At 35.2% G+C, this 15194-nt stretch overlaps 3 protein-coding genes and 1 non-coding gene across 7 annotated transcripts; 3 read left to right on the forward strand and 1 right to left on the reverse strand.

Annotated features, from left to right (window-relative positions):
- On the forward strand, positions 1004-7486 carry LOC105167303 (tobamovirus multiplication protein 1). 2 transcript variants are annotated; one of them, XM_011086958.2, is made up of 13 exons: positions 1005-1571; positions 2236-2286; positions 2512-2545; positions 3593-3679; positions 3775-3826; positions 4525-4693; positions 4795-4890; positions 5310-5370; positions 5572-5636; positions 5896-5970; positions 6062-6137; positions 6545-6708; positions 6828-7486. In XM_011086958.2, the coding sequence occupies exons 1-13, from the start codon at positions 1467-1469 to the stop codon at positions 6849-6851; spliced, it is 1059 nt and encodes a 352-aa protein (XP_011085260.1). In that variant the 5' UTR covers positions 1005-1466; the 3' UTR covers positions 6852-7486. The 2 variants fall into 2 exon arrangements, with proteins under 2 accessions (XP_011085261.1, XP_011085260.1); XM_011086959.2 differs by lacking the exon at positions 5896-5970 and having other exon boundaries at positions 1004-1571.
- Positions 9351-12694, forward strand: LOC105167304 (transcription factor bHLH144). Of its 3 annotated transcripts, none has more exons than XM_011086960.2 (4): positions 9351-9493; positions 10349-10486; positions 10948-11130; positions 11361-12694. In XM_011086960.2, the coding sequence occupies exon 4, from the start codon at positions 11641-11643 to the stop codon at positions 12346-12348; it is 708 nt and encodes a 235-aa protein (XP_011085262.1). In that variant the 5' UTR covers positions 9351-9493; positions 10349-10486; positions 10948-11130; positions 11361-11640; the 3' UTR covers positions 12349-12694. The 3 variants fall into 3 exon arrangements, with proteins under 3 accessions (XP_011085262.1, XP_011085264.1, XP_011085263.1); XM_011086962.2 differs by having other exon boundaries at positions 9379-9523; XM_011086961.2 differs by lacking the exon at positions 9351-9493 and adding an exon at positions 9508-9617.
- On the reverse strand, positions 12997-13953 carry LOC105167306 (glucan endo-1,3-beta-D-glucosidase). Its single transcript, XM_011086963.2, has 4 exons — positions 13817-13953; positions 13614-13654; positions 13275-13509; positions 12997-13181 (listed from the first exon to the last, which is right to left on the reverse strand). Exons 1-4 carry the CDS (start codon positions 13881-13883, stop codon positions 13144-13146), a joined length of 381 nt encoding a protein of 126 aa, XP_011085265.1. The 5' UTR covers positions 13884-13953; the 3' UTR covers positions 12997-13143.
- On the forward strand, positions 14760-14839 carry TRNAL-UAG. Its single transcript has one exon. It is a non-coding gene; the product is annotated as a tRNA-Leu (tRNA).

Below are 15194 nucleotides of genomic sequence, written 5' to 3' on the forward strand. Positions count from 1 at the left end.
ATTTTAGTGTAGTGGTTAAAATTTTTGTTCCATAAATAAATTTGAAATCATGATATAACAACTAAGCTCATCATCGTTTGGGTTATTCATCTTATTTATTTTCAAATTTATTAATCGTTATTTCACGTAACGTTTGTTGACTGTGGTCTTTATAGGTATGGCTAATATATTTGTAATGACTAAGAGTCGTGACAAAAATATTTATCATGGCTTAATAGCTACAACAAAAATAATATATATAGTGAATAAATTAAATTTATATATCAATCTTATTTAATTATAATTAATAATAATTATTTACCATCAGTTTAATCTATAACCAATTAAATTGTAAGCAGCAATAATTTTTTTTTCTAGCGTAGCTAAATAATAATTCATGAAGCAAAAAATATTACACCAAATCAGCCCTAAACATCTGGACTGTGGGCTGGGCTTCATTTCTTTATCCAGAAGGGGAAAAAAATAGTTTAATTAGTTATGCAGCAATAATATCTAAAAGAAGAATATATATAAAAGAAAACAACACTCATTCTCTGTATAATATTTATGTTTTTGTGATGGTGAATACAAATTTTTTGAAAAATTATAACCTGTACAGTAAGAAGAATTGGAACACATATACACAATAAAATTAAAAAGAAATAATCAAAGAATTAATGATTAACTTAGTAAATTGTATAAAGAAACTAATTTCCTATATTGACATATAGGACATCTTTTAATGTGGATTACGAGTCAAAATATTTATTTAATTTTAAATAATTAATCGTCATGACATATTATTTATGTGTGTATTTTTATACTTTAAAATATATTATAAAAAATTTAATTCAAAAGAAGAGGATTGACATATTATTTATTTATTTTAGTGGCTTTCCTAATTTAGATAAAGAAAAGGTTAATGAGAAATTAAAAGGGAGACGCGTGTCTTAATTCTTAAACAGTAGTAGTAAAGGCTAAACGGCCATTGCCCTTTTTCCCAACGACTCTTTCTTATGGTCAATCTCTAATACTATACTTTATTCTATCCATCTCCACCATTAACACCAACACAATTGCATTTTACAGCGAGAGATCCATTTCTGACTGTATTATGTGTGTGTATCTGTAGAGAGAGAAAGAGAGTAGAGGGAGATATATATATATGTGTGTGTGTGTGTGGAGGTGGACGGGTGGTGGGGTTTGGGGGATTTACTAGCGGATCTGTAGACTAGAGGAATCGAAAGATACTATCGGAAAAGAATGAAAAAGATGTATATATTACTTCTTGATACTTGACGCTCCGGAGTTCGCAACGAGGAGAAAAGGACTTCATTTACATATGCTGTATGCTTGTTCGCATATTCAACACCCCACATCTTTGTCTCTTGCATTGGTCTTTTTCTTGATGTTATTTCTGATACACACACGCCTACGCGGACGGTGAGAGTGCGTGCTTGCGTGAGTCGTGTGGAAGGGAAAAAAAGATGTTGGAATTGAGAGAAGGGAGTTGCTATCCAGAGGCGGTGGTCGGAGTAAATGTGGGTTTGGCTTGTGTTGATGCTGTGATTGCATTTATTGCTTTTTATCAGGTGATTCTTGCTTCTTTTTCTGATTTTCGTTTTTGGTTTTTTTTGTCGATATTATTCTATGGGCGATTGATGGATGTAGTGCAGGCATTATTTTCAGGATATGAACTGTTTTGATGTTTCTTGGGTTTTCTTGGTTTTCATTGACAATCTTGCTTGCATTGGAAAACCGTTCATACTTCATAGAGTGAATGTTATGTTGGGTTTTTACCTTGTGAGGTTGGTTTTCCAGTTTTGCTTGTTTTGTGTTGTTTCCGCTTGGCTACAGAGCAGGAATTAAAGTTTTCTGCATTTTCTTGACTTTTAAATCTTCTTATTGAATCTTTAGGGTAATTTAATTGTCATTACGGTATGAAATTTGAAGAATGAGATGAAGCATTGGTAACCAAACTGGAGTGCGACTGAGGTTTAGTGACAATGATGGTGAAATGAAGAGGCATGGGGTTCTGCTGCAGAAAAATGTCTGCTAACATAATCAATATGCAAATTGTGTAATTGTTGTTTCCATTGGTGGTAGTTGTATTGCATGTGAAATGAAGTTGTAAAGCATTAACGAGGCTTGTAAAGCTGAAGTATTGGGATGATATATTCATCATAGTTTGTTCTGCATCAAGAAACTACAACCTGGAAAGTTTTCTTACTGGACTTTCCGTTTTCTATTTACCAGTTGATAAGGATCCACTCAAGAAATTTGCTGCTTGGCTGGACCAGACAAAAGGTAGGCGTTATTTCATTCATATTATTTATATGATGGCATCTTATTTCCGTAATACAATGATTCAGCACTGGACACTGCTGGAGTAATTGGGTGCTGAATATTTCATTTTCTTTTTCTTTCTTTTGGGATATGTATGTTAGAAATTGGCCATAGGCCGAGCTACTTAGCGGCTTGTGTTCTCATTATATTTGAATCTTAATCTGATAAAGTTGCTTTCAATTACAGGTCTTTCATCTAATGATTGGATCTTCTAACTTGGGTGAGAAATACTACCATACAGTTACTATCATTCTTACTGATCCTTTCAGCTGATGCGATTTCTTGTATAGTGTACATGCCAGCATGCTTGCAAGCTTGTATTCTTATAGGAATGGTCTTTTTCAAATAAAACTATTGGCATGCCAAATGGGGCTGTCTCTGTTTCAATATTGGTGTTCTTAAAGATTTGAGGTCTGCCTTAAATCTCCTCTTGTGGCAATTTAGTCTGGTTTCCCTTGGTAAATGTATATAGTGATCAATTAAGGCTGACTAACTTACTTCTTGAGTTATTCACTTTAGGAGAAGTAGTTCAACCTAATACCTAGGAACTTTCAGTGTTTTGATAAAAGTTGTATTATTATGGTCAACATGGAATGCGGCTTTTCTAGGAAGCAGCTAATATTTGGCATGATAGAACACTAGAGGTACACTAGTGCTTTAGAAGCAATATCTGAAGTTACTAGTGAGAACAAAGAATTTTTATAACCTTCTTTCTTTGATTAAGACAGCCAAGCTTTTGAGCATGAAACATTGTAATGCTTACTCTCTGCATGGTGTTGCTTGTGATGAAACCAGTATCTAATCTCCGAAATCTTATGCAAGCTAGGTACTTGTCCATGCAGAGACGTTTTTCAACTAGTCTTAATACTTCAAAATGTGGGCACTGTTATATTTGGTGATTTACTTAATTTATGTCCTCTCTGAGGTTACGTTTCTTGAGATTCATCATGTAAATTCTTTAATGATCTCTTTCTTATTCTTAGTCTTCGAGCTGTAAGGCAGAATATTCCCATGGATCATCTCTCATTTATTCACATAGTTCATATATACTGTGCGCCACAGGTGTGTTTTTCTTTGATGACCTACAACCATTAAAACAATAAGAATTGCACGATCAGAATCTGCACTTCTGTTATTGTAATAAGTTGTTGGTGAACCCTGTCTGAAGCTGCTCTCCATGATATTCTTTATTTGTCGATACGATAAACCAATAATCTTCCTGTTTTGCACTTTCACCGACTCACTGGATTAAAAATTTCACTGGCAGGTTATTTCCTTTATTTTGTGTTAACTCTTGTTGCTGCTTGTAAGGGTTGGGTTTGCTGGTCACACTCGTGTGGTTTCATTGTCATGGGTATGCAAATTACAAGCTTATTCTATGCTTATAAAATTTTCATGTCCCTGATCTTTGTACAAGATCCTGAATCCGGAGATATTATTTGTTTGCAGCTTTCCCCAAAATTCTGTTTGTTGCAGCATTTCTTCTACTCTTGTCATTTTGGTAAGTCATCTTTTTAATTAAGAGTTCCATTTGTCACTTGCTTTTTTCTCCATAAATCTTATGGTTCCACAGTTTTCGGAGACTCATTTAATAACATCCACATTAGACATAATCTGGCATTTTCATTCACATATTTGAATCATGCAGTATAAAAAGAATTTTAGGCTTATTCCAAATAAAATTTTACATGTTTATTGTTTTTGAATATACTATTGCAATATACTATGTTGAGGTTGATGGTTTCAAGTTGTTTTGGTGTAAGCATGTACTTATAGCAACCATGATTTGTTACTGTGTCACTGAATATTTAAGTGGAATAACTGGAGTACATGTAATGGAAGTCGTGCAACAATCATAAACTCTGAAAGAGAAAAAAATTCTTCACATGTAAATTTATTCTCAGTACTTGACTAACTTTCTGGATTTACATCTTCCAACAGTTTTCAATGTATTATCACCAACCAAAAGGTGAGGAATATTATACAATAGAAACATAAAAGCTTTTACATGGACATTTGCCTCCTCATGTCACATAGAGTTGTCCTTTAGTGGTTTGTGCCTCTACCTTTTTGAGTTATTTCCGAAAGTCACTAAGGAAACAGTTTCAGAAGTCTAATTTGTCTTTAACGCTGAAGCTAAACAAGTTCACTCTTTCAATATGAGAAGATAAAGCCACAACTGGAACTGATGGTTTGCAGGGTTGACTTATGTCATCAATCAAATGATGATGATGAAGATGAATACTGCAGCTCTCAAGAAGCCCTGCTGGAGACGACAAATATATCTGATTCTAACACCAATAGTATCCGGAAATGTTTCTCCTTTGTGTCAATTCGCATAGGAAGCCGTCAAAAAGTTGTGATTTTGGTATTAAGGCATTTTCTAGTTCTTTGGCAACAGTCATTCCCTTTAAACTTTTATAGCATGAGCATTCACTTGTTTTAATCTGACAGAGAAACTTTAACCAGGTTGCTGTCTTAGTTTTTGCAATAATGGTAGCATCTTCAGTACTGATATGGATTGGGATGGGAAAGAATCCTATTGACTCTGCAGTTGTTGCTCAGGCATGTTCCTTGGCTTTTTGCTTCTCTTTGATTCTAATACTTTTCATGTTGAAACCTATTACATTGCTTCCCGGTTATAGTTCTCTGAATGCATTTAATTCAAAACTATTTCTCCCTTTCTTTCTGATGAGTTACTGATAACTCTTTTCTAGAACTGTTAAGTCATCCAGAAAGAGGGGTTTTTGATTTCAGATGGTATAAGTTGTTTGCATCCCCTTCTTGCATACTCATTTGCTATGGATGATTTGATTAAACTGCTGACGTTTAACTGCCAACTGAACCTGCTATAATTTTTTTTACTATTATTATTATTCTAGGATTTGAAAAAGATTATGTCTAAGAACTCTGTGTGTCTGTAGACTCTGTGTGGGTGGTGGTGATTATCAACCAACAAATCGCTATTTGTTACCAATGCGCAGGTATATGTAGATCTGATTGCCATAACAGTTCTCTTACTGGGAGGAGCCTTGGCATGCTATGGTGGGCACCTCTACAACCAACCTCTAGATCTTTTCGTTGTGCCTTCTGTCAATTTTAGCAGTAATGTAAACTTTCACAATGCGAACTACTGGAACACGCAGGATTAAGTTACTGTTATTATTTTTAAGCTTCTCCCACATATCTATTAGTCTCTTCTATTAAAAATTGAATTTTATATTTAGCAATCCTTTTTGATTTCAGGACTATTATTGTTCTTGAAAATGAGAAAAGTGAGATCTGAGCGGGCTTCAACAGAAATGTGGAAGGTAGTTACTCAGTTCTACCGCCTGTTGTATTACTATGGTTTTGAAAGTAATGAATTACATGTTTTGTTGTTGACGTTGTCTGGATTGTCTTTAATCCATTTGAAAGTCCTCATGTTCAATAGATAACATCACCTTTCCTGGATGAATATGGTGCTCTGGAACCAGTTTATTTACTTGATCCTTTCTTTCTGACGAGTTACTGATAACTTTTTTCTTGTTCTCACGAAAACTATTTTTATCATACCCAATCTTTGTACAGGTGGCTGGTTTGGCCATCGTATCTGTGATATGTTTTACATCAAGTGCATGTGTAGCTATAGCAACAAATATACCTGTAGGCTCTCTTGCTCTTTTTGTTACATGCTTTCTTCAATTTCTGTTTCCAGTAAATAGTTTTCTAAGTCTAACTATTTCCACACCCGCAGCTGTTCTATCACTGGCATGAACAACAGATAGATGGTGTCTATACCTCTCTTCTACTGGTGTTGTATTATTTCATAGGTATTTGTTTCAACTTTCCATTCTATATTTACCACAAACTTGGAACCTTCATTTAATTTACGTCTTTACAACTGTTAAATAAGCTATGCTAGCTTGTAACTGTATCTGCCTACCAATAATTAGGGAATGTTATTAAGGGCAAGATCATATCTCCCGAGAGTTTACAGTTAACTGGATGTATATATTGTGCTTTAATGAAGAAAAGCTGAGGTTTAAATTTCTGGTAGTTTACAGTTCCAGTGCAAACAGTTACTTCTCTTACATGGTTTGTAGACATTCTCAGAAGAATGCCAGGAACATAATTTTGAAATCCATTTCCCGTAAAGAGAAACCAATTTCGGAGTATAAACGAAAAAGTCCTTAAAATGACACGTAACAAATTTCCTTAATATAATGAATTATTCCAGGTTCATCAGTGCCCTCAGCCTTTGTCCTACTGGTGATGAGAGAATTACCGCCTCCACTTGTGATTAACAGACGGCAAGAGTCCAGAACAATAGCCTTTATCCGAGACCATTCAGTTGCAGCCCATCCAGAGCATTGGACGGCTACAACGAGTGTGCAGACTCAGGTTCTAATGCTTCTTGCATTTCTGGACTTGAATTGAAATCCTACTGAAACCTTACAAACTTCATACTCTGTTTTTATTTTTTTTTACAACTCAGGCAGTTTGAGCCTTAATGAATGCAGGTCTCAAGAGCAAGCCCGGTATGAAATGCTGCTTTGCACGGACCTGGAATTGCCAGAACAGCCAACTGCAAAAAGAAACACGGAACTCGACATGGCAAATAAAGGGCAAGCGGCTTAATCTAATCTCACGAAGACGAGATGACGCTCAAAGGCACTATTTAAAAGGACACCCGGCCACAGGTTGACTTTGCCCTTAAGCTGATAGCTTTGGCTCTTGTACATAGCAATCCTACTCCAAACTCTCGACGCAAAAAGTGGTGAGAGTTAATACATTAGAGCTGTTAGATTGTTGGCCTATTTTGTTGATGTTTGTGTGTTAAGTGATAAAAAGTAGAAGAGGTGGTGAGGTAATGAATAGAGAAAAATGAAATAATAAGGGTGTAATTATTGGAGATAAAAGTAATTTTGCAGTCACACGTGAAAGGAAGGAAAGAGAGAAAGAGGTGGGTGATGTTTTTGGTCATACAAACAACAGGAGAGAGGAGAGGAGAGGAGACGGTGTCATCTCATCTCATCTCTATCTCATTTGGGTTGGCGCTGTCAAAACAGAGGCGTGCCTTTTAGCATGCGCATCAAAGCTGATATCAGGCCAAAATCCCCCATTTCAAAACCCTATTTCCTTTTTGTTTTACTAATAAAGAAATTCAGGGTTTGTATTATTTTATTAGTTGTTTAACCCGAATTTTAATTCCCTGGTCCCCCAGTTGAAATCTTTTCAATTGGTCAATTAATGCTACAGCATGTTTTGTCCAGGTTGTGTTTGGATGCAAGTATTTGGAACTTAGAATTTCAAATCCACCGCACCAAATCATTGAATTATATTTAATAAATTCCAAATATACAATCATTTGAAACTCTCCATCCAAATAGGGCGCTAAAGAATATTTTGATCCATATATATTACATTAAATGGGTTTTATCCATTTATTCTTTCCATGGAGAAAATTGTAAATAATTGCTGGATTTGACAGCGACCAGCTTGATTGGTGATTGACTTTTTAGCAAGGCATAAAATTATCACCTGGTAGAAAATGTAGTACCCGCGTGACCCAAATTTCAACATTTCAGCAGTATAGAAATGATTCACACTTCATATCAAAACCATCTTTCCCCTTCCCTTTCTCTTTCCTTCTCCTAATTATCCATATAATTATTTTCTTAATCATCTTTTCTATTTTTTATAATTTAAGGAATAATTATACCATCATCTTTTCAAATTTGATGTAATTATATTTAATTTTTCTGATTTATATACTTCGATATTTATTTCTATTAACAAACAAATTCATTAATTAGTCAAAAAATTATTAAATTTATTGATATCAATAAAAAAATTTAAATAAAAATGAATATCTAAAAAAAGAATAGTGTAATGATGCCGTATTTAAATAACGACGAGTTGATGAGACGCAAAAATTAAATAACGCAATTCAGAATTAATTTAGATGTTGGGAGTTATGGTTCCGATAAAATAGTAATAATTCAGAAGCACCAAATTTTAAATAGACGCGCATGTTAACTACAATGTTGTTAATATATATAAATGTGCAAATAAGCATCGCATTGGACGGTGCAGAATTTAAGGATAATATGTTTGACATTGTAATTTTATCTATCTATCTATTTAAATTAAATAAAATTAGGTTGGGAGAAGAGAGAAGAGCAGTGGGGCTGGTTGCACCAATTCAGGGTCATTGCCTGCCTGCCTCTACCTCGGGAACCCTTTTTCTGCTTTCAATTTTACTACTCCATTCTTGCTTATTAGTTAATACGTTTCTCCACCAACCATCTCTTAAATTAATATTAAAGTTTTATAAATAAATTTAAATTTAATACATTTGAAATTTACATAATATTGAATATAAGAATTAAATGCGATTTACTCATATGTGAAATAATCCACAAATTATCTCATGTGTTTTGAAAAATGAAGCAAATTATCTCCCTGTTATGATTTAAATGAAAGATAATTTATCTTTTTTTTTTAAATAAAGAAGATAATTTATTATTTTATTTTTCACTTTTTACTAATTTTTCATATCAATAGAATAAATTGCATTTTTCCCACAAATATAATAATAAAATACACATATGAGTATTCACTCGCTACTGTAAATACTAGAATAAATGGAATATAATGTAATTGAAAAATGACCTCAAACTCGTATTTAAAATAATTATTTACGTATATGTGAATAATAATATATAATTAGAAGGAGAAGGGGAAGGGGTAAAAAAGGTAATAAAAGTGAAGTAAAAAAAAAAAATGTGAAAAGGGATGATGACATTTACATTCACATTATGTTTTTACGAATTCCGATAATAGATACGCATTTTGTCAAACCTCGTGGAGGCCTACCTTTTTCTCTTCACGCGTGCTCTCTCATCCTACGGCCACCAACCCATCCGCATTGCACGGAAACCCGCCCCCCTTTCCTCAATCCGACGCTCCTCATTCCCTCTACTTTGACTCCCCACTCTTCTCACACATCCCCATACACCCCCCCCCCCACCCCCCCCCCCCCTCCTTCCTACATTAAATAAACTCACTCTATACTTTTCTTTCTCTCAACAACAAATAATCATCCGTCTTGGCTTGGAGCTTTGATTAGTTTCTCAGGAATCCTTTATTGTTCTGGGCTTTGATTTCTTTCTCTTCTTCTTGGGTATTAATCTTCAACCTTCGCTCTTTTCAAGTGAATTCTCTACACCTTTATTCTTTCTTTTTCAAGAATTCTTTTACTCTTTCTGGTGCAAGAATTGCTTTGATTTCTTCAGTTTTCTTGAAAGGTTGTTCTCTTTTTTTTTTTCTTGTGTGTGTGTGTGTGTGTTTTCTTTTTCCTTTTCAAGAGTTTTGTTCTCTGATTTCTTCATTTTTGTTTTTTTTTCTTGTTAACATGCATATGACGTGTTGATGAATCTGGGATGTCTGTATTATTCTGTGGTTTTATGTGGGTATATCTATTTTGGGTTTGTTTTTGAAGTTTATTTATTCCTGATCTCTAATTCTTGCTACTTTTTTTCTTTCCATGTGTTATAAGTGTGGGTGTACTTTATTGGTACACGGATTCATAGGTGTTCCAGGGTAGAGATTAAGTATTTTATTTTATGTGTAGTAGATTTGGTTTTAGAGTATCACTATTATTTAATTGTTGCGGCATGCAAAATCTAGTAAAGATTTGGCCTTTCAGTTGATTGTGCTTTGCCTATGGATCTTTTGCAGATGTTATTTGGACAATTTGCTGTTTCGTTTTTGATTTTATGAGTTTCAGTGTTGTTCTAAATATGCTACCAAGTCTTATAAAGCTTCTAGGCGTACCTATAAAAACTTATCAACACACCTGGAAAGTTTGAAGTGTCTTCATAGTGTGTATGTGAAGTCACCACCTGCAAAAATTGAATTCATTTTAAGGCCATTCCATGAGCAGTAGAATTTTGTTTCTCTTGGTTCTCTGAAAAATCTTCAGTTAGGTGCTATACTGATTCTATTGAATTTGCATTAATATGTCTGCTTTATACAGTGAAGGTTTCGGTTGAAATTTTTATCACTTGGAGCTGAAGAAGTGGATCAACATGCCGTGGGGATCTCCAAACTATTTTGGGAAGTGCGTGCGATTGGTTGTGTTTTTCCTCGTCATTCTGTAATCTGATTTCATTTGGTGAGTTGGCGTCCTCCCCTGTCCTGTTGAGCTGATTACTTAGTTTGTGGTTGTTCGAACATTGGACAACATTTGCACACCCTAGTCTTCAAAGACCGCAAGTGCTATGATGTGCATATTATATACCAATATTTGTTTATATTACATCTATACAGTTTCATGGGGGAAAGTCTTGTTCTTATGGAAACATTTGTTTTTTTAGCAACATATATCTGAATTTGGATTTTCAGAAGGACGAGTCAGCTGAATTCCTGTGAACTTCTGTACATTTAGACTAAACCTAAAAGCTCCTAATATGAGTTGAATGAAAAAATACTTGGTTATCAATCACGTATTCTTGTATCTAAATTTTCTTTTTTCTTCTCTAGTAATTAGTATGTCACAGAATAAGTTTTTATCCTGTTTCTCGTTGAAGGATTCTTTGGACACCAATAACTTTTTTTGAGTTTGAACTTTTGTAGGTCAATTTTGACAATCTGTCGCTTATCAGTTGATTTGTATACTGGCCATACTTAATTTTGGTGGGAGGAGTGAGAATGCGCATTGCAGTTGCACGAAAGAAATATCAGAAAGTGAAAGAACTTGGAAAAATTAACATGAATGTTGGGAGCATTGCTTTTTACCAATTGATGCAAGTTCGTCAGGTGAGTTCTTTATTGTTTTATACAATGTTTGCATTATTGCCTTTGCATTCCTCAGACACTATAATGAACATAATTAACTTGTGTTGTTCTGTCGAGAGACCAATTTGTAATTGTATATCATGAATTATACGCATTACTGAATCTGCTGCCATGCTCTGCGACTTCTGTCTCTTTGATCCTGTTACTTTTCAAAATTCTAAGCTAGTTATCCGGATATCTTTTGTTCGCAGGCTGAGTATTTCCGTCAGTTGCTTAAACCTGTTACGTAGTCTTGTTAACTGAACGTGTCTGGATATTGGGATTGACGGTTTTGTGCTCTGGTTGGGTGTACTGATGAAGTACTGAACACAAACTATAGATAAGACTTGTCTCCTCTCTTCAGCCATGATGGATACGCCATAGGTGTATCAAAAATCTCTTGCTAATTATTTCCTTCTCCTAAAATTTGCACCTCACTTGAAATTGGACAGTTACCTTTTTCAGAAGCTTGTTTCATAAACCCACGCTCTCATGCATAGTGACCAACCATACTTTCCCAGAAAGCCAATGCTTCCTCTTTGTGATCAAGTGGGCTACTACATGCAAAATCCTCCTATGGCATCTGCCTTTAATGGTTTTGTGCCACCTGGGGTTAAACCTCTTATGCCATTCTCTAATGTTGATATCCAACCTTCTGATGCCTGCCCTAGAAACTTTATTATCTTTGACCAAACTAATAATAGAAGCCAAATCATGTTCCATCCTGAAATAAACTCGAAATTCTTTTGCCCTGGCCTTGGCGTTGATACATCTATGTTACGGGACAATGTTGAACAAAAGGACTCAAATGATGAGAGAAAAGTTGCATCTTCATCCAAAGAAGATTCTGATGATATCGATGCCCTTCTGAGTACAGAATATGAAGAAAATGAAGAATGTGACGATGATGAGGTGAGCACAGCACGAACAGGTGCAGTTTACGAGTGCAATTCTCCAGATTCGTGCTCCAATTATGAGTCGCCGTCAAAAAAGAGCAGGCCGTTTGTAAGGAAGTCTTCTGGCAGTCGTGGCAGTGAAAAGAAGCGGCAGAGAATGAGGAAGATGGTGAAAGCATTGAGAGGAATTGTTCCTGGCGCCAATAGGATGAGTACTGTGGCTGTTCTCGATGAAGCTGTTCGGTATCTAAAGTCTCTCAGGGTAGAAGTGCAGAAGCTGGAAGTTGGGAACTCGAAAGGGTAATCTCAAACTCATTTCAATTGCCCAGACCAGCTATGAGATTCTTGCAATGTATCAAGTCTGCCCCTGTTGCCTAAATATTTCAGCCGAAGACTGTCCTCATTTGTGGGTGAGTACAATGAATGTAATATTTCCCTCGTACTAATTAATCTAGTTAATAGTTAATGTGTAATAGGTTAAATCATGTCTATTTATGCTGCAGTAAATCCAACTTCTACCTGGTATATTGTCTGTATCACTACAGCCGCTGTTAATGTTGGATGATTGTCCTGCTGTTGTACTACCGCCACCTATAAATCTAGATTTTATAGTTTATGTATTTGTTATATCAGTTCCTTTTCTATTTTCATGTTTTTTTTTCTCTACATTCTGTACAAATTCCTTTTTTTTCTCCCTTTTAAAACTCGCGTAAAATCCATGAATCTACTTGCCGAGGAATCTTCTGTTAGTTCTTTTTTCATCTTCATACTCTTCTTAAGGTTTTTAAGTCTCAGAAAATGGTGAAATTGAAAACGTGAATGACCATGCAAATCAAGAAAGTTCCTGTGTTCGGCAGTTTCTCAACCATCCCAGTTTCACTGTTGTACATGGAAATGGTATGAGCACAGGAGCACGTTGCGTGAACAGAACTGACTTTCTGGCAAAACAATAAAAAGCAGGTTTCGGTTTAAAACTAACACCTTAACCAGAATTCTGTTAGAACATTACAACTCATGAAAAATTCAGAAACGGAACATCAATCACAAGTTATTGAATCCCAAGCCATCAAGAACGTGCCGTTCCACATCTGCATGGCACCTAGTACTTAGCATATTGGTACTTGCAATCCCCATGACCTTCACAACAATAAACAATAAAACGAAAACATTTACCAACAGGCAAACAAAGTCTGAGGAGCAATAAAGAAACAGAGGGAATAAAATGCTTACTAGGATCTGTGACCACAATGATTCCAGTTTTGTTGAAGTCACAATTCCAGGAGTGCCTGCCCAGTTTCTGGAAGTAGAGATTCATGACAACTGAGGCATGATTAGCCAGAGTGGCGGGGTAATAGCAGAGCCCTCCTGGTTGGATCGTGCTACAATCCACCATCTTGCATGCAAAGTTTATATTCTCCATCAGTGCCTGCTCTGAGGCCGCTGGCTGAGATATGCACCACGCTCCCTGCAATGCAAGGGAAAAGAATATTATTTCCATGTTATTATGTACGTTTCTTATGATACATGTGTTGCCAACTCTGGGATGATAGGTTCAAAGTTCAAACTTACCTGACCAGGTGCCTGTCCATTTACAGGGATCAGAATCCCACCTGTTGCACAATCAAAATGAATAGCATCACTCATAATGATTACGAATTTAATTGTTCTAAAGACTGTGCTGAGACAGGAGTTCGCGACAACATAACTAACAAAATCTACTGTAAGTTTTAGAGCTTTCCTGAATCAATATGCAGAAGATGGAAGATAAGTACCTGAGAAGATGAGCAAGATAGGGAGAAGAAAGACAAGAATGGAAAGAGGAAGACAAGAGTTGGTCATGACTGATAATTAATGGGAGATTAGAACTTAGGGATTAGTGTTGGGAAGTAAAGGAGAGAACTGGTGTTACATATATATAGTGTGAAAATTTCCTTTTAAGAAAGTTTCACATAGTTGGTGTTATAAAGAGAAAAACTATCTTTATATGTCATTCATTTGACATTGTTGAACAGTGCGAAGTTCTCAAGAAATGATCTAAATATTTGGAAGCAAGACTGTTGTTGTGATGGTATCATTTGAACCATCATCCCCTACCAAAATTTGAAATAGTAGTTGGCTTCTAAGTACTATTTTGCTTATACATTTTCTTTTGCAAAAAGTGGTCCCTGTGGTTTGTTATGCTATGAACATTATCGTAGTGTTTGTTTTTATTTCGAAAATGGGCTAAAACATAGACAATGTTTGACTTAATTTATTTTGTAAGTTTTGATGATGTTTTGAAATAGTGTCTCATTTGTTTTTGGTCAAAATAAGTCTATACTAATTATATGCCCTACAACTAAAAAAATTATATATATACTCATCCATATATATAATATATATAAAAGAGATATGATTTGACAATGATCAGTGATTTTTGTCTCCCACTAAACAACACCAAACATACCATACTTATTTTATATTATTTCCGAAAATAAATCCAAACATACACACTATCTCTAACACATACTTATTTATTTTTGTTTTCTTTCTCTATCTCCACATAACACACCAAAATAAGTTAAAAATAAAACCAAACATAGTGTATATCTTTTTTTAAATTTGATATAAGGTACTTATTACAGTGAAACCATAGGAAACGATGGCATCCCAAATACAGCCACAAAATCCTGGACAATAATTAAAATACTAAAAAGTTCTTCCTGGCATTCATCAGACAGTTTGGCCGAGTGGTCTAAGGCGCCAGATTTAGGCTCTGGTCCGAAAGGGCGTGGGTTCAAATCCCACAGCTGTCATTCACTTTTATGTATTCCCCCACCCTAAAAGAATTCTGATTTTCTATATTTCTTAAATAATATTTAGGAAGAGAAAAACAGTAAAATTAGGTATGTATTACAGTGGTAAATTTGGCGGGTGGTGGGGAAACACATTCACACCCAAAAGGCACAAACAATGTATTTTGACGCTTTAGAGGTTACAATGAGCCAAACTCCAACGAGTCATTCCTCATCCGTGTCAACCCCACTTCGCCAGCTTATCATTTCGCCATTTTCTCCCAACTTGCACTATCAAAATCAAGAAAATAGCCAGTGGAAACCCTGTGGACTACCTTACTATTAGTATGACGACTAAACAATATTAAGTGCACCC

This window comes from Sesamum indicum, linkage group LG8 (assembly GCF_000512975.1).
Source record: "Sesamum indicum cultivar Zhongzhi No. 13 linkage group LG8, S_indicum_v1.0, whole genome shotgun sequence".
Taxonomy (NCBI): domain Eukaryota; kingdom Viridiplantae; phylum Streptophyta; class Magnoliopsida; order Lamiales; family Pedaliaceae; genus Sesamum; species Sesamum indicum.

Coding starts and splice junctions, on each gene's coding strand:
- LOC105167303 (XM_011086958.2), top strand. CDS start 1,467: ATGTTGGAATTGAGAGAAGGGAGTTGCTATCCAGAGGCGGTGGTCGGA. Junction 4,891..5,309: donor ACTCTGCAGTTGTTGCTCAG/GCATGTTCCTTG, acceptor ACCAATGCGCAG/GTATATGTAGATCTGATTGC. Junction 5,637..5,895: donor CTTCAACAGAAATGTGGAAG/GTAGTTACTCAG, acceptor ATCTTTGTACAG/GTGGCTGGTTTGGCCATCGT.
- LOC105167304 (XM_011086960.2), top strand. CDS start 11,641: ATGCATAGTGACCAACCATACTTTCCCAGAAAGCCAATGCTTCCTCTT.
- LOC105167306 (XM_011086963.2), bottom strand. CDS start 13,883: ATGACCAACTCTTGTCTTCCTCTTTCCATTCTTGTCTTTCTTCTCCCT. Junction 13,655..13,816: donor TATCTTGCTCATCTTCTCAG/GTACTTATCTTC, acceptor ATTGTGCAACAG/GTGGGATTCTGATCCCTGTA. Junction 13,182..13,274: donor CATTGTGGTCACAGATCCTA/GTAAGCATTTTA, acceptor ATTGTTGTGAAG/GTCATGGGGATTGCAAGTAC.